This window comes from Sciurus carolinensis, chromosome 2 (genome assembly GCF_902686445.1).
Source record: "Sciurus carolinensis chromosome 2, mSciCar1.2, whole genome shotgun sequence".
Classification (NCBI taxonomy): Eukaryota; Metazoa; Chordata; class Mammalia; order Rodentia; family Sciuridae; genus Sciurus; species Sciurus carolinensis.
This window is the reverse complement of record NC_062214.1, coordinates 42,817,979-42,836,668: the sequence shown is the minus strand read 5'-3', so window position 1 is coordinate 42,836,668 and position 18,690 is coordinate 42,817,979. Positions and strand designations below refer to the sequence as shown.

Genomic DNA, 18,690 nt, shown 5'->3' with positions numbered 1-18,690 from the left:
AGGGCGGGGAAGGGGTATGGGGGAAGGAATAATAGTAGAGAGAAACAGACATTATTATTACCTCATGTATATGAATGACTGCATGACCAATGTGATCCTGCAATATGTATAATCTGAAAAATAAGATTACACTCTATTTATGTATGATCTATCAAAAATGTATAAATGTATTCTACTGTCATGTACAACTAATTAGAACAAATAAAATTAAAAAATTAAAAAACAAACAAAAAACATAAAATAAAAACAAATGAGGGCTGGGGTCATAACTCAGTAGTAGAGCGCTCACCTTGCACGTGTAAGGCATTGGGTTCAATTCTCAGCACCACATAAAAATAAAATAAAGATACTGTGTCCACCTACAACTAAAAAATTTAAAAAACAAACAAAAAAATGACCCATTCAATAAATAGGCTAAGGAACTGAACAGACACTTCACAGAAGAAATATGATGGATTAACAAACACATGAAAAATATTCATCATTTCTTGCAATTACAGAACTACAAATCAAAGCTACTCTATGATTTCATCTCACTCCAGTCAGAATGGCAATTATCAAGAACACAAGTCATAGTAAGTGTTGGCAAGGATGTGAGGAAAAAGGTACACCCACACATTGTTAGTGGGATTGCAGATTGGTGCAACCACTTTGGAAAGCGGTATGGAGGTGCTTAAGAAAACTTGGAATGGAACCGCTATTTGACCCAGCTATCCCACCTTTGGTTTATACCCAAAAGACTTAAAATCAGCATACTATAGTGATGCAGCCACATAAATGTTTGTGCTCAATTCACAATAGCTAAACTGTGGAACCAACCTAGATGCCCTTCAACAGATGAATGGATAAAGAAAATGCAGTACATACACACAATGGAATATTACTCAGCTTTAAAGAAGAATGAGATTATGGCATTTGTAGGTAAATGGACAGAACTGGAGAATATCATGGTGAAATAAGCCAATCATAAAAAACCAAAGCCCGAATGTTTTCTCTAATAAGCGGATGCTGATCCATAGTGGGGGGTGGGTAGGGAAGAATAAAGGAACTGTGGATTATGCAGAGGGGAGTGAGGGAAGGGGTAGAGTGGTGGGGATGGGAATGTTGGTAGAATGAGACAGACATTTTTTCCCTATATACATGTATGAAAAAAAATTTTTTTAAAGTTAAAAAAAAAAGTCAAAACAATTTCCAGGTTTATGAAGTTACCTATAAACACAGATTTAAATCCAGACAAAAACCAAAAACCTCATTACTCCTGTCTTGTATTTTATTTCTTACAATGACTAATAAAAGGAAAGCAATAATAGGCATTTATTTAACTTTCTCAAACCCAAGAACAACTAATTGTTTTTATTACCTATCAAATAGAAAAAACTTAATGGATTTCATTAGTGTTCCCCATAGCTACAAAGTTCTGAATGATAAATTTTCTATTATAGCATCAGCTGACTGAAAGCAGAAGCAATTACTAAAACACCTACAATGACCATTTCCACATGTCTGGCTACTTCTGGGGTTATCTGGTATGCCGTGGGATACTGCCAATGATATGGTAAATTTGCTCTACCTTTCCAGATAGCAATGTTTACTCCAGGTTAAATAATCACATATGTATGCAGTTAGTGTTCAATGTAAGTTTTCCCCCTAAATAGAGAAATATATAGAGAATTCCAGTATATAAAAGCAAGTTTTAGTAAATTGCATTGGCAGTGGTGATTGACTGATGTATATCATCATTCTATACACATGCTGGGAAAATTACAGGCTATAGGAATATATGCAGTACCTGGGGTGGGTGGGGGGGAAGAATACACATGAATACAGAAGTGTACAGAACAAGTATAAAGGTCTCCCTCAACCTTTACAGTCCCTGGGGGTATGCGGTCCCTTCTCTCCCCATGAACCCTTGGCACATCAAGCCCCACTGCCTTCCAATCTCAATTCAAAGACTGGGCATTGTACCAGGAACACAGTAAGTTCTACAAATGTGATTACCAATCCTGCTTGCCCTGTTTTCAGGTAAATAATAGTCAGAGGCAGCAATAGTTGGTATTTCACATGCTGATGTCTAGCTCTTTAAATCTAGATTTTTCTGGCTTTTCAGTAACAATATGTTTTCAACAAATTAATATTTTTTCTTGTGTTAATATAGCTCTTAAGATTCAGTGATACCTCCACTTTGAGAATACAGTAAATCTGTCTAAACAATGAGAAAGTACTCAATGTTTCCAAAAGGTATACTGTACTGTTTTATTGCTTTTCTGGTACTGGGGATTGAACCCAGTGGCACTCTACCACTGAGGTACACTCCCAGCCTTATTTTTTATTTGGAAACAAGATTTCAGTAAGTTACCCAGGCTATCCTTGAACTTGTGATCCTCCTGCCTCTGCTTCCCAAACAGATGGGATTACAGGCTTGCACCACTGTACCCAGCTCTAATCTGCTTTTTGAATATGCTGGTTCTTTTTCTTTTCTGCATATTCTTCTAGCCGAAGAAGCCACTTGGTCCAGTACTGGGAACAGAGCTCTGCATCCATGAAATGTGGGTGGGCAGGGGATCCATCTTTGTAGGCCACCACAATTAAGCCACACTGAACCTAGATAGAAAGAAACACAGGGCAATACTAGTATTTCTATATTTAGGTTTATTTTCTTTTTACTCCAGGGCAAACTCAGTCAGTATTGAGCACAATAATTCTAATTCAATTTCTAAGGTGGGTTGATCAAAGCATGCACCAGGACACATGGAACACAATGATGACAGATAAAACACTGAAGAATGAACTGTGATCATTAAATGACTATTTTAAAAAATGCCCAGAATGAAAGAAAGAACAGTGATATTTAAGTGAGACAAGGATAAGAAACAGCAGTGGGATAAAAATAGGGTAAAAAAATCATAAACAGTGAAGCAGCTATAAATAAGCATTGAGCAAAGCCTTTAAGTAAGTGGAGGTTCAGTGCCCTAACCTGAAAACTGTAGTTGGCATCATGGTTTATGGCACCCACATATGCCACAACTTGTAGAGGGTTGTCATATGTATTTCGGATAAAAGGCTTTGGTTTCTCTGATGTCTTCCAATCAATCACACACAACTTGCCCCTAAGAGAAACCAAAGGAAGTCTTTGTAGGTAATAGTTCAAATTGAAAAGCTCTATGGGAGGGGGGGGAGGGGTGGGGGGAGGGGAAAAATAAAATAAACAAACAAACAAAAAAAAAAAACCATTACCCTAGGTAAATGTATGATTACACAAATGGTATGCCTCTACTTCATGTACAGAGAAACAAGATGTATCCCATTTGTTTACAATAAAAATGAATTTAAAAAAAAAGAAAAAAAAAAAAAAAAAAAGAAAAGCTCTAGTAGGTCATCTTCTATACAATTTACTACTGTTCACCCAGTGGCCATTGTTTCTAGTCACCGCTTTCCAAAACTGGTTTCACTTCTTAGGATTAGAAAGGCATGATACAGCTGGGCCCACGGCTCAGTAAAAAGCACTTTCCTGAGGCGCATGAGGTCTTGGCTTTGATCCCGAGCAAGGCAAACAAGAACTATGTGAACTATGTGGGCAAACTAGGAAAAAACTTTTCTGCAGTTTAAGTTTCTAGACTTTCTTGTAATTCTTTGGACTTCTTTAACAGTTGACAGGTGAATTAAAATTACATTTATCATTATCTTGGTTGATTTTGCTTCAAATATTTATCAGAATGGAACACAATTTGTCAATAGTAAAGTCCCTATCATGAAAGATTATGTATCACGGCACCTCAAACGTTCTCTTGCTCATAAACCAAAAGCTGGGGTTCAAATTCATTAATAATCAATAGGCATTGATTATATGGAGACATACAAATAAGGAAACCTGGTTCCTCTCCTAAAAGTTTACACACAAGGAAGAGAATCTGGGATACTGGGAAAATAAAAATTTCCTGCCATTTTTTTTCCAGGGAGGTGTCAAGTAAACAGTATATTCCTCCTCACTCTCTGAATCCTGCTGGGGGTCTTATTTTTTTATTTTTGGTACTGGTATTGAACCCAGGTACACTTTACCACTAAGCCACATTCCCAGTTCTTTTTATTTTTTTGAGATAAGGTCTTGCTAAACTGCTTAAGGCCTTGTTAAATTGCTAAGGCTGGCCTCAAACTTGCTATACTCCTTCCTGACTCAGCCTCCCAAGTCACTGGGATTATAAGCATGCACCGCTTTACCCAGCTTGATGGGCTCTTGACAATTATAGATATCAAAAGGATTGTAGTGGAGAGATAACTTGTGACTCTCAGTGGGCTCTACCTATTCAATTTGTCTCTTAAAACTTCAATTCACAATCAGAAGTTTGGCTGGCACAAGCCTGTAATTCCAGCAATGTGGAAGGCTGAGGCAGGAGGATTCCAAGTTCAAGTTCAGCCTTAGCAACTTAGCAAGACCTTGCCTCAAACAATTAAAAGGGTTGAGGATGTGGCTCAGTGGTTAAATGCCCCTAGGTTTAATCCTCAATACCAATAATAATAATAATAAATTAAAAAAATAAAATTAGCAGTTTGTAGAGTAATTTTTACAAAGTATGTATGTTACTTACATGTCACATAGTGCTAGATAGTTATGACTTATGCAGGCTATATATAGTTAGAGCAGCACTGTCTGTCTTTCTGGTACCAGAGATTGAACCCAAGGGTGCTTGCTCACCAATGAGCTACATCCCCAACCCTTTTTACATTTTATTTTGAGACAGGGTCTCGCTAGGTTGCTTAGAGTCTTGCTAAATTGCTGAGGCTGGCTTTGAACCTGCCATCCTCCTGCCCCAGCCTCCTGAGCCGCTGGGATTATAGGCATGTGCCACTTTGTCTGGCTAGATAGCACTTTCTAAAATAAAATAAAATGTTAGATGCCTGTAATCCTAGCAGTTTGGAAGTGAGGAAAGAGGATAAAAAGTTCAAGGCCAGCCTCAGTAACTTATGAGCAAGACCCTATTTCAAATAAAAAATAAAAAGGATTGGGGATATATCTCAGCAGTGAAGTGCCCCTTGGGTTCAGTCCCCAGTACTTAAATAAATTGCAAGCCACATATGTCATTTTAAATTTTCTAGTAGATATGATAAAAGAAAAAATAGGTATTTAGTATTTTATTTAACCCCAAATATCCAGAATGTTATCATTCCAACATATAATCAATATGAAAATGTTACTAATGGGGTATTTTGCTTTGTTGTTATTCTAAAGCATTGAAAACTAGTTTGTATATAGTCACAGCACACCTGAGTTTGTACTGTCCATTCAAATGCTCAATAGCCATTTGTGGCTAGTGACTACTCAGTACAGGGCTAGAGGTAATTTTACCGTCTTTATAATTGTTTTGTTATATTGCCAAGTTTGAGAATCTACCCAAATGAGAATAGGGCCCCAGTAACTCCAAGAGGCTGCTATTTCTAGTTTTCATTTGAATAAATCAAAATGCCTCAAAACCAAACCAAACCAAAGAAAACCCCAACTTTCTGCCATGGACCACTGTTTATAGGCATGTACTATAATTATAGAACTTAATATAGGTTGGATATATAACCTTGACCAAAATGCTTGGGACATTAATATTTAAGATTTAAGCCACACACACTGGCACATGCTTGTAATCCAGTGACTTGGGAGGCTGAGGCAGGCAGGAAGATCACAGTTCAAAGCTAGTTTTGGGGCAACTGGGTGAGACCCTCAGCAACCTGGTGAGATCCTGTCTCAAAATAAAAAATAAGAAGGGCTGGGGATATAGCTCAGTGGTAAAACAATCCCCAGTGCAAAACTTCAGGTTTAGAAAGTTTCAGATTTTAGAGTATTTCATATTTCAGATGAGAGATGCTCAACCTGTAGTGTGAGATATCTTAGCAAATCAAAAACTGTAATATGGGGGTGGGTAGGAAAGAATGAAGGAAGTTTGGATTATGCAGAGTGGAGTGAGGGTGGGGAGGGTGGTGGGGATGGGAAGGACAATAGAATGAGACAGACATTCTTACTCTATATACATGTATGAAAAAAATTAAAAATAAGAAAATGAAAAACATAAAAAATAAGATAACAAAAAAACCAAAACTGTAATAAAACAGTTGGGTATGATGGCACATGCCTGTAATCCCAGTGACTCAGGAGGCTAAGACAGTAGGATTGAAAGTCCAAAGCCAACCTCAGCAGAATCAACCTCAGCACTGAGTGCTAAGCAACTCAGTGAGACCCTGTCTCTAAGTAAAATACAAAATAGGGCTGGGGATGTGGCTCAGTGGTTGAGTGCCCCTGAATTCAATCCCCGATACCCCCCTAAAAAAACAAAATCAAAGCCAAAAACAAAACAAAACAAGAACTGTAAAACATTGATGAAAGAAACTGAAGATGCAAATAAAATGCAAGATATCCCGTGTTCATGGATTGACAAAATATTGTTAAAATGTCCTTACTATCTAAGGCAACATAGAGATTCAATGCAATCCCTAACAAAATTCCAAAGTCATGTTTCATAGAAATAGAAAAAATAATCCTAAAATATAAATTTGGACCCTCAATAGCCAAAGCAATTGAGCAAAAAGAACTAAGTCAGAGGCATCGCAACCCAGAGGCCTTAACCATTGAGCCACATCACCAGCCCCTTTGTTCATGTTTTTTTTTTTTTTTTTTTTTCATGTTTTATTTTGAGACAGGGTCTGGCTAAGTCTGGAAGTTTCTGAGGTTGGTCTTCAACTTGCAATCCTCCTGCCTTGGCCACCCGAGATGCCTGGATTACAGGCATGCACTACGGCTGTACCCAGCACCACACTTTCAAATTAAAAGTTATATGCTGGGCATGGTGGCTCACACCTATAATCCCAAAGACTCAGGAGTGGGATGCAGGAGGGTCTCAAGTACAAGGCCAGCCTTGGGAACTTAGTGAGACCCTGTCTGAAAATAAGAAATAAAAAGGGCTGGATATGTAGCTCAGTGGTAAAGTACCCCTGGGTTCAATCCCTAGTACCAAACAAACAAACAAACAAAGTTATAGTAACCAAAACAGTGCCCAGAGCCTGAAATAAACTCATGCATTTCACAGTCATTTGATTTCAAAAAACTGCCACAAACACAATAGGGAAAGGATAGTATCTTCAATAAATGTTTGAAAACCTGAACATCCACTTGCAGAAAAAGGAAAATGCATCCTTATCTCACACCATATACAATGATCGACTAAAAATGAAACACCTAATCATAAGACCTGAAACTATAAAACTTCTAGAAGAAAATAGGTGGCCTGGGCAATGATTTTTTAAATAGAATTCCAAAAGCAAAAGTAACAAAAGCAATACTGACAAATGGGATTATATCAAATTAAAAAGCTTCTGCACAGCAAAGGAAATAGAGTGAAGAAAGAAACCACAGAATGGAGAAAATATTTATAAACCATATATGTGATTAAAGGGCTATTATCTGAAATACATAAAGAATTCAACTCAATAACAAGAAAACAAATAACTCTATTTAAAAAATGGGTAAAGAAGCCAGGCAGGTGGTGTACACCTATAGTTCCAGAGACTTGGGAGGCTGAGGTAGGCAGATCAGTGGTATAGTACCCCTGGTTAAACTCCTAGTACCCCCAATTTTTTTTGGTGTTGGAGGTTGAACCCAGGGCCTGATGCCTGCATGCTAAGTATATACACCATCACTGGGTTACATCCCCTGCCCTTTTTTTAAAGTTAAATTTTAACTAGAACTCCAAGGGTTATACACATAGATACCATCCCTCTCCCCATCCTGTTGTTATCACTCACATCCTTTATTAGGAATAGGGGTGCCTGCAGATTATAGCTACTCTTGGAATCGGACTAAGTAGGAAAAACAGTTAACAGCAGCAATTTTAAAACTGCAGGAAGCTTTAGCAAGTTTAGAGTTCCTATCATGTCAACAACTTAAGAGGAAGAGAGTTGATTTTCAAGGCCAATAGGTCATAGTGCTCCGTTTAGGAAAACAGGAAAAAAAGAAAAAGAAAAAACCAAAAAGAAAAAATTGAGAAAAAAGGAAATACAAGAATCAAATTGGATCTTATGGCTGGTATCTTGTTTGGGGAGAGGAGAAAAAGGACAGGCTGGAAGACACCATACTGGGAATACTGAAAACTAGACATTTTCTTCAGCAGTTTGATTACAAAATACTGATAATCAAGGACTATGCAGCTCTCCTTCCTGCATCTGTTCTACCTTTTGCCCTGCTCCACATTCTTTTACCTATAATATAGGTTTGACTTTAAAAGAGGCAGATGCCACAATACCTACAGACACCCCTTGAAGAAGGGCTAATGAAGAAAAAAGTAAGGTGGGTGCATGCCTTAAAATTCCAGTGAGCTGTGAGTCTAAGGAAGGATTGCATGTTCGAGGCCAGCCTGGGAAACTTAGCAAGACCATCTCAAAATAAAAACGGCTGGGAATGTAGTTCAGTGGTAAAGTGCCCCTGTGTTCAATTCCCAGTACCAAAAAATAAAAATAAAAAAACAGGAAAAAAGTATTTCTTGACAGGCACCATCTGTCCTACCTGACATTCATTCACCACCACACTGTGATGGAAACAATTTTATACTTACTGATACTCAGCCACACAGTCCAGCAGACCTACATACTTTAAGGTCTCATGCTGAACAGCACTTTCAAGAGCTCGCACTCCACTGACATCTTTCAGAATATGTTGGATGCTTTCGATGTAGCCACATTTGAGGAGATTTTCATCTCTCTCTTTTATGTTCCCCTGGGGTGAAAGTATGCTTTCCAAGGCTTCATGAAACTGCTTCCCCTGTAAAAAGATGTCTGAAAGAAAAATCAAGGAAAAAGGAGAAAAAGAAAACAACAACAACAAAAACACAAACAAAAACAAAGCTAGTACGAAAAACCAATGCCCTAAACAACTCCGAATAATAAAACTAAAAGTTACACAAAAGCTGCCAGGCATGGTGGCACACACCTGTAATGCCAGCAACCAGGGGAGGGAGGGCATGCTCTGCCACCATGCTTTGAAAGGTTAGTTCTACCACTGGCAAAAAATAGAATTGCTTCTAGGAAATTACTTGGAGAATTAAAAAGAATTCAACTTAATAATTAAATTATTCTATTCTATGTATACTTCACTCAATTTGGATTATTAGCACACAGAAGGCCTACAAGAAATTTAAGACTGATGGAGTTAAAACCCACAGAAAAGAGATGTGGTATTTGCCTACAGACTAGCTTAAGAATCCCAAGACAAATGTCAAAAACAGGAAGAGGGCTAGGGGCATAGCTCAGTGATAAGAGCATAGAGCACTTGCTCAGCATATGTGAAGTTCCTGGTTTGATCCCTAGCAACACACACACACACACACACACACACAACACACACACAAGAAAGAGTTGCTTTGTCTACTGTCATGTAAATAGGCAATTCATTGTTTGCTGCAAATCTGACCTGTGGTTAGTTCTTTACATATATGACCTCAAACAAGGAAATCTAGACTTCAGGATTCCTTAGAGTATAAGGTTCAGAACATTAACCATAACTCAATTTATAAATTTAGGCTGGGGATATAGCTTAGTGGTAGAGTATCTGCTTAGCAGGCCTGAGGCCATGAATTCAATCCCTGACACCAGGAAAAAAATAAATAAAGGGCTGGGGTTGTGGTTCAGTGGTTGAATGCCTGCCTAGCATGCATGAGGCACTGGGTTCGATCCTCAGCACCACATATAAATAAAAGAATAAAATAAAGGTCCATTAACAACTTAAAAAATAAAAAAAAAAAATAAAAATGATTCAAGAATAGATTTACTTCAGGTAGCATCAAGTCAGAGTATTCATTCAATAAAGGAATGCAAGTGAAATGTTTCAAGTCTCAGTACAAATGCATTTTAAAAAAATCACGCATCTTCGATATTCTGATGCTAGAACTGGCAGGATGGTTGATACTTTAGGATTTAAAAAAAAAAAAGAAAAGAAAATTAGCATTGACTGGAGGTGTAGTTGTGGTAGAGTGCTTGCCCAGCACATGTGAGGTCCTGGGTTGGATCCTCAGTACCATTAAAACAAAATGAAAACAAATCAATGTAAGAAAAATAAATAAATTAAAATAAAACTTCAGCCTTTTTCATTATGATCAACACTTAAATCTGAATATGACAGACTTTCTCATCCTCATCCTTTAAAAACGGAACTGATACTTGGAAATTGCTCAAGTGTTTGGAAGAAGGCCAGCTCTGGGCACATTTCTATGCTTTGTACCTTGGAAAGACTAAAAAGAATTTATTAATCAAGTAGTATTCAGATTGCCTCTCCAGATCCATTAATCAGTTTAGTGAGTTCTGATACACTTACTATCTTATTTTTTTTCCCCTCTTTCTTGCCATGACACTAATTTATGTGATTGTTCCTATTAAAGAGTCAATTAAAGGTTGATCCTGAGTTAACAGAGAAACAGTATTCATCTAGATCAACAAAGTTGACCCTGAAATTCAGTCTGCCCAGGCTATTGGGACACATTTGCAATCCTTTCCTTTATCACAGTGCATTTCCTTCCTCTGTGCCAAGAGCTGCAGATCCTAGGCTCCCCTGTGACCCAGCAGGTTTCTCCCTTTACACTTCTGAACAGTAATTTCAGGATTCCTGAAACTTGTTTAAGGAAAATCAAAACAACTCCTCATGAGGAACCTATAGATTCTAAATTGTAGTGGTACAAATAAAAAACTTAGCTTGTTTGGAAAGTAGAGAATAATTTCTTGGTTACCCCTAGTTAACCATTTTAAGAAGGCAGCCTCTGAGCCTGGTGTGGTGGTACATGCTTATAATCCCAGAAATTTGGGAGTCTGAGACAGGAGGCTTATAAATTGGAGGGCAGCCTAGGCACTTTAGTGGATCCTGTATCAAAATAAAATATAAAAAGGCTGGGGATGTAGTTCAGTGATAAAGTCCCCCTGGGTTCAATCCCTAGTACTACACACCATTAAAAAAATAGTAATAATAAAAAAAGTTACAAGGTGACAGCAGCCCCTGCATATAGTTCTTGCCCGACAGAGTTGAGGAATATCATAAGGGGGTAAGGTCTTGACCATTTTTTTTCATATCCAGGTCCTGCCTATGAACTTAATTTTCTTTAAAATGTAAGTGGCTTTATAGTTACTGTGTACATGGTTTTACTATTTTTTTCTAAAATGCTTGAGAATAAGTACAATACTTTTATTTTTACCTTTTCAGTACTGGGGATTGAATGCAGGTGTACTCCACTCCCTAGCATCATCCCCCGCCCTTTTTATTTTGAGATTTAAGGGTCTCCCTAAATCTAAGGCCAGTCATGTGATCCTCCTTCCTCAGTCTCCTGAGTCGCTGAAATTACGATACACCACTATGTGGGATTACAAGCACCACAGTGCCCCTATGTCTGGCAAGTACACTATTTAAATAAAAAAGAAAAGCAATCATGTACCACTAGGGGTACATGTACTGATCTTGGGGAAGCATAGGCTAAGGAATGTCTATGTAAAACTACACAGGAATCTTTTTGTTTCCCCCTGCTGGTACTGGGCACTGAACTAAGGGGCCAATCCCTTTTTCAAAAAATTAACTATTTTTTTGGTGGTGCTAGGGATAAAAACCAGGCTCTTATGCATCCCTATTTTTTTTTTTTCCACTTTATTTTGAGACAGGGTGTTTTATTAATTTGCTGGGGCTGACCTTGAACTTGTAATCCTCCTGCCTCAGTCTCCAAGTAGCTGGGATTACAAAGGGTACCACTATACTGGACTGTCTTCATGGGATCAGCTAATTCGCTTGCACCAAGCATTTCTTACTCATCTAAGTAACTTAGGAGTTGAAAGTCAAAGTTAATTCACTTTCAGTTCCTAATCAAGAACACCTGAATAGCTCAATTTATCAACATATAAAAACAGGTGTTCTGGCTTAAATTGACCAGTTTACACTTGATCAGTAATATTTGATTCTGATGCCTACCAAACAACTAGAATTTTATTATCAAGTGCCTTTTTTCCACAATCAAGGAAAATTACCAGTTCTGAGAGTTTGTAGTTTATAAAACAAATTAATTTTATGTATCATGTAGTCAAATTATTGATCTCTGCTTGTTTCATCTGTGCTTTGGGGAAAATAGTGTCTATGCTTCATAAGATTGTCATGAGGATTAAGTGAGTTAATACAATATGAAGTGCTATTTAATGCTAATTAAATAAGTAGTTCCTCACTAGTAAGGTTAAAAATGCTTCATTCTGCCCTGTGAAGTGGTGTATACCTCTAACCCAGTAACCTGAGAGGCTGAAGCAGGAGGATGGCAAGTTGAAGGTCAGCCTCAGCAACAAAGCAAGATCCTATCTCAAAAACAAAAAACAAAAAACAAACAACAACAAAAACAATAAAAAGGGTTGGAAATGTAGCTCAGTGTTAGGGTATCCCTGGGTTCAATCCTTAGTATCAACCACCACTACCCCCCCCAAAAAAAAAACCAAAATGAACAAAAAAACCCAGCTTCATTCTTTTGATATTAATGCTTTCTTTATATTCTAAAAATCATAGAACCAGAATTAAGAGAATTACTTGAGGTGTATTCTGCAAAGCCATCTTCTCCCAGCTCCAGAATCATTCGCTGTTTCCACTTCTCCAAATAGAAAACCTGTTGCGCTGTCATGGTCTGCTGAAGTACCCGGGTCACACTTGGTATCATAGTCCTTTGCAAAGGGATTTTCAAAGGCGTTGAAAAATCGTTTGTATTTGGATCAGAAGAGTCATTTCTCTCTGGATTGAAGATGGGAAACCAGTTTCGTGGAACTCTGGCCCCCTTATCTTGCTTTGGGGGCTTATGCTTACTCACAGGTCCATATAGTAAAGAATCTTCCTCAAACAATGATTCTGGGGTCTGGGCAAGGCCTCTGAACGACAAGACAGACCTTATTAAAGTAGAGTATTTTGTTTGGTCCACTTCTTCATAAGGGTTTTTTTTCTTCCGGCCACATGAATAAGGGGAAGTAGAGAAATTCACAAGTGGGGCTGGTACTACAGAAAACCCCTTTGAACTTCTGAGCTGCCTGTAAATGGTCTGATATGCCTTCATCTTTAGATTTTTTTTTTTTTTCACTTCTCTAATCTCTGCAATGTCGAGAGCCTTTTTTTATTTGGTATTCCTATTAAAAGAAAAGTGGTGTTAGATACCGGACCTATAACATATTTGAACCACCAGTGAAAGCTGCATCAGAATCATGTTGCATATCTAACTGTAGTTTCTTTTTTTTTTTTTTTTTTCCCTTGGGTGCTGGGGATCGAACCCAGGGCCTTGTGCTTACAAGGCAAGCACTCTACCAACTGAGCTATCTGTAGTTAATAAATCTTTTCGACGTGTTTGCAGAAAGCTATTTCCCATGAGATCCAATCAACCCCAGAAGGACTAGCACTTATTAAATGCCAACGAGTAGACAGCTTGAGCAAGAGGCCCCTAATCTTTGATCTGAAGAAATGTGACGCTCAGGAAGGGAAGTTGGCCTGTGAGACAGTAAGAGAACCAGAGGCCGTCCTGCAGAAGCCGCGAGTCAGTTAACGACGGACCCCTCAATGCCAGGGTTTTTGTTAAAAATTCTGTATGGGCATTTCTCATTTAATCCTCACACCGTCCAAAGTGGGCATTATAATGATCCCTTTTTACGGGCGTGGAACTGGAGCTTCTGAAAGGTCGCGTTATTTGTCACAGGTCGGAGCTAGTAAGCCGCGGTCAGCAGGGCCCACCAACCTGATCCGGAGAAAGCGGCCTGCAGCTCCACCGCAGGTGCTGACCCGTGGCGGGGACAGAGCGGCTGTGGGCCGTGTCGGGGTAACGTGGCTCAGGGAAGAGTTATAACTTAAAACAGAACGTCAGCCTACAGCAGGGGTTAGTACCTCAGAGGCTACCACGCTTTGTTTAACTCCCAGGGCGCCAACGACTTCCCGGGATCCGTACTTTCATCAGTCCCGCGCTTTGGTCTGGAGTTAAGCCCCGCCCCAGGCAACACAGCCCCGGCATACACTGCGGCGCTCACGCCCCACCCCCTACCCTTTCCTATGCCTCCATAGGCCAGCAACCGGTAGGGAGTCCCTCCCCTCGCGCCGAAGCGCGGGCACCTCCAAATCTCGTGCTTTCTCTCTCACGAGATCTTGTATACGTCAGCTTTAGGCGCCATCTTGGACTCGGGCTGAGCAATAAATTGCTCGGTAGAGGACTGTGATCTCTCTGTCCAAGCGTGCCTCGCTGTAGGAGTGTCAGTGGTTCCGCTCCGCGTTGCAGCCCTCCGGCCAGCGGTCTCCGCGTGGTGCGGAGCGAGGGTAGGCCCCGTATTATTTCTTTGCCCGGCTCCAAGATGGACGGCAGCCGGGATGGGGAGGCTGCTCTGGGGGAGCACGTGGCGCGCCGTTTGCCTGCTCCCGGGGCTGCTGGGATGGTGGCGGAGTCCCAAGGCCTCCAGCCGCCGTCGGGCAGGGAGGCCAGCGGAGGCGGGGCCGCGGTCGCCCCTGAGAGGCGCCCCGGCGGTGGTGGCCCAGCCTCTTCTTTCCTCGCACAGCCAGGCGGCCCCTGCTCTAGGCCCGCGTCGCCATGGCCGCGGTTCCCGAGTTGCTGCAGCAGCAGGAGGAGGACCGTAACAAGGTGAGGTCCTCCCCTCCTATGGTCTCCAGGATGGGAGGCCCAGCTGACCTCCCGGAGCCCCTATTCCTTTCTCCACCCTCCCCAGGGGCCCTAACTGCTCGTAGCAAACCCTGTAACCTCCAAGTACCGGAGCCTGCGAGATCCGGTGCACCCACTGTGCTCCGCTCCATCAGAAGATTGCCCCCGGTCATCCCGATGATCCCCCCGATCCGGATGACCCCCCGATTCTCCTGTCGGGGAGAGAAACACACAACAGGAAGGACCTTACTCAGTAACCACTTCTCCACTGCCTGATTCCGAGTAGACTCTTGACCAGTCTCTGACTAATCAACGAAGACACCATTTTTTTTTTTTTTTTTTAATGCTGGAAGTTCATAAAACTTCCCTTGGTGACTGGAAGTTGGACGTGAAATTTACTCAGTGTGAAATAAACGGCAGTGGTTTGTTGTCTTTAAACCGGCGGACCCCCTTCCCCCCTTAAGAAAAAGGTCTTTTTGGCCCAAACAACTGGGGAAATTCCACCAAGAATCTGTATCATGTTCCTTGCAAATTCGTAAACGCTAAATGCGTCCTTGCGAGAGTTGTGTAATTTAGTAGGTTTGAAATGTTTACTGACCTCAGCTTTTATTCTTAAATTCTGTGTATTTATGTAAGCCCAAGGCCACGTCTTTCTTGAAGTCCAAACGATTACATGCGATAAACTGAGATTACTATAGCCAATTAAAGATTTATAGGTGGTCTCCACTCTTTATTAGTCCTTTAAATTTGAATCGTTAGTTTTCCATGACTCAAAAGTTGTCAACCATAATCTTAAATATAGAATCAATATAGTTTTCCTGACAGAAAAATTTAAAAGAAATCTAAAACAACTGGGTTGCTCTCAAATTTATTGGATCCATGTTAAAAACAGCCCTTTAGAAGTCACAGGCATCTTTGGAGAAAGTATTCTTCTAGTAAGTAAATACCGAAGTTGAGGGCTAAGCAACTGAATTGTTGGAACAAGGGCATGATTGTATTGGTTATTGAAATAGAGCTTTGTACAGAGTCCCTGGGATCCTTCCTGATTTTTAAAGTTACAGAAATAAGGGAGATAAGTAAATTACCCTTCATTTTGCTGCCTGATCTGTGCTGATAACTAGTATTCTGTTATGGTGGATCAGGTCTAGATGGTTTTACAGTTTATCAAAAGGGGAGTTTATGGTAAAATCTTGATTTAAAAATTTTACAGTTTGTTAGTTAGCTGAAACTTTTTCTTTTTTTGGTGGTATTGGGAATTGAGCCTAGGGTTACTTTACCACTGAGCTATATCCCTTAGTTCTTTTTAAATTTTGAAACAGTCTTGCTGAATTGCCCAGTCAGGCCAAAAATTGAAATCCTCCTGCCTCAGCTTCTCAATTCACTGGAATTACAGCTATGTGCCTGCATCACACAGAAACACTTACATGTTAGCTTAATGTTTAGATGTTATATGCTTTAGTTTGCAATTTTCACAAGGTTGAGGTTCATGGATTTGCAAAGACCCTACCACCCCATGGAGTTAAACAAAAGTAGAGTGTATAATTAATTCTTGAGGATTTTGAATGCCAGTCCATACTCTTTTGGCGAAGTAAGCAAAACTAAAAGTATTGAGCTGTATCTGGTAGCCAAACACTCCCATTTTTTAATATTCTTTAAGCCTAATAATGTTCGCTTGTTCTTTCTCAAAAAGCAGAACTCAGGGGAAGAGTTTTTCCTTTTTTTTTTTTTTTTTTTTTGTGGTACTGGGGATCGAACTCAGGGCCTTGTGCTTGCAAGGCAAACACTCTACCAGCTGAGCTATCTCCCCAGCGGGGAAGAGTTAACATGGTTATTTTAGTCTTTCCCAGTAGTCTAAGGGCAAATCAAATGTAACAGCATTGTTTGTGGGTGATAGAGGCCTGAGACTCCTGGGACCTTTTTTTGTTTCTGAAAAGCTTTCGATTTCTCTGCTTTATTGTGAATGTACTGAAGTAAGCTGACCATTTGGAAAGGAAAAACTCCCTATGGTTGAAATCTGTTCTTTTCAGGATTGGTACAGAAACTGCTTCTAGGAGTGGGGGCACTTAAGCTAGGATGGAGGAATGTCCTGCAGAATCATTCCTGAACTTTGACCAGTTTTAAGTCCAAATGTACCAATTTTTGTGCACTACTGTTTTTTGCTACACATGACTTTTTTTTTTTTTTCCAGGAAGTATGACTTATCAAAGCTGCCCACGCCCTAGTTCTGGATCAGTAACTTGCACACAGTGTCTTAACATCCCCATTTGTGAATACTACTTTCACAATTAATGATCATCTTGAATTTTTTGGTTACAGGAAGAAATGGCCAAGAGGTTATTTGAGAATTTTCTAGATTTGACTTTTTTCAGAGATCTAAATTCTCATTTGGTGAGACCTAGTAAGTGACAACATCTAATTTAGAGCTTTACTTTAAGCCAGGATTTTTTTCAACTTGAGCACTGGTGACATTTTGTTTTGGGAAATTGTCTTGTACATAGTATGCTGCTGAATAACATTATTTACCTCTACTAGGTAACAGCCTCCTCCTTCATTCCAACAGTCTATATCTGCAGCCTTTGTCAGATGTCCTTTGAAGCTCAGTAAATTCACCCACGATTGAGAATCACTGGTTAAACTGACTTATGAAGTGGAGTCAAGTTGTGTTATAGTTGCTAGTGTTAGTTTTGCCAGTTAGATACAAGTTCTTCAGGTTTATGACTGTAAGGAGGTAACACAAAGCTTGGACTATTGAATATCTTTGGTAGCTTTTCCACCAATTATGAAGAACCTTATTGAAAAATGGCAAATAGTTTTCTTTAGAAGGTTCTGGGGCACTTAAGACTTATAAAGGGGTGACTTTGTCTTATGTTTGTCAGTGAAGTGCCGGGTTTGGATATTGTAAACCTGGGGTTTTTGCGCCGCAGCACCCATAAAAGCTCTGGGCAAAAATTGAAGCTCATTGAGAAATGTGTTCTGGGGAGATAATTTAAAATCCTACTGTTTATTTTAAACATTTTGCTTGCTATCTTTATTACTAGGATTTTGTTGCTTGAGCAAATTAAGAACAGTATATAGGTAAGAAATCCGCATATAACAATAGCCAGTGGTCAAAGAAGTGTACAGGGAAGTTAGATAGTATTTAGGGAAACGTCTAAACTTGATACCCAAATTTTGAGAAAAGAAGACTTTCAGAACTTTGTAAGTTCTGCCTTTTCTTTTTTGAAACAGGAATAGAAGATGGCTGTAGGACATGTGTCACATGAATGTGGTAAACTTGTTTAAGTACCATAAAAATTAAAGTTTCTCTGGGCTGAGGATATGGTTGACTGGTAGAGTATTTGCCTAGCATTCTCAAGGTTCTGGGTTTGTTCCCCCCGCACGAAAAAAAGAAAAGAAAAAAAGAAAGAAAGAAAAGTTTCTGTGTGATGTAGCTTTTCAAAAAGCGATCTGTTAACCTCCAACACCTATTTCTGATCAAGTGATTAAGTTACTCCTGAGATATCTCTTTTAATTCTGAAAGAGGGACATGGAATTTGTTGGGTTTTTTTTGTTTGTTTTGTTTTTTGTAGTAGTGATTGAATTCAGGGTGCTCTATTATTGAGCTACATCCCTGGTTTTTTTGTTTACTCCTTTTTTGGGGAGGTGGGGACATGGGGTTTTGCTAAGTTGCTAGGGCTGACTGCGAATTTGTGATCCTCCTACTTAGTCTTCTGGGCAGTGGGATGTGCACCACCTTGCCCAGCTCTTTATTTCAAGATAGGGTCTCATGAATTTGCTTAGGCTTGCAATCCTCTTGCCTCATCCTCCTGAATTCCTGGAATTGTAGGAATGCATCATTTTGCACTGGCATTTGTTGAGCTTTTTAACAAAAACTCCAGAGGCAGATCATAAATATGCAAATTTTGGGTGGGTGTGAAGAACTTCAGCTCTGAATGAAAGAAATATTTTTTCCAATTATGGGAGTTTTTTCTCTTGCAGTGTTGTGGTTGTTTCCCAGTAGGATTTCTGTGCCAAGAGATACTTGCAGATTATA

General features: G+C 39.6%; 2 protein-coding genes across 5 annotated transcripts in view; one reads left to right on the top strand and one right to left on the bottom strand.

Annotated features, from left to right (window-relative positions):
- Nucleotides 1–1,124: 1,124 nt before the first annotated feature.
- Mgme1 (mitochondrial genome maintenance exonuclease 1) lies at nt 1,125–14,901 on the bottom strand. Of its 3 annotated transcripts, none has more exons than XM_047539173.1 (5): nt 14,767–14,901; nt 12,569–13,152; nt 8,589–8,808; nt 2,975–3,107; nt 1,125–2,601 (listed from the first exon to the last, which is right to left on the bottom strand). In XM_047539173.1, exons 2-5 carry the CDS (start codon nt 13,080–13,082, stop codon nt 2,440–2,442), a joined length of 1,029 nt encoding a protein of 342 aa, XP_047395129.1. In that variant the 5' UTR covers nt 13,083–13,152; nt 14,767–14,901; the 3' UTR covers nt 1,125–2,439. The 3 variants fall into 3 exon arrangements, with proteins under 3 accessions (XP_047395129.1, XP_047395128.1, XP_047395127.1); XM_047539172.1 differs by lacking the exon at nt 14,767–14,901 and adding an exon at nt 13,752–14,433; XM_047539171.1 differs by lacking the exon at nt 14,767–14,901 and adding an exon at nt 13,898–14,432.
- Nucleotides 14,173–18,690, top strand: part of Snx5 (sorting nexin 5) — a 23,728-nt gene continuing 19,210 nt past the window's right edge. Inside the window, exons 1-2 of one of the 2 annotated variants that reach the window (XM_047539169.1) lie at nt 14,173–14,320; nt 14,557–14,639. In XM_047539169.1, coding sequence (XP_047395125.1) covers nt 14,589–14,639 — 51 coding nt within the window. In that variant the 5' untranslated portion in view covers nt 14,173–14,320; nt 14,557–14,588. The remainder of the gene's footprint in view (nt 14,321–14,556; nt 14,640–18,690) is intronic. The other variant, XM_047539170.1, reaches the window with a different exon arrangement.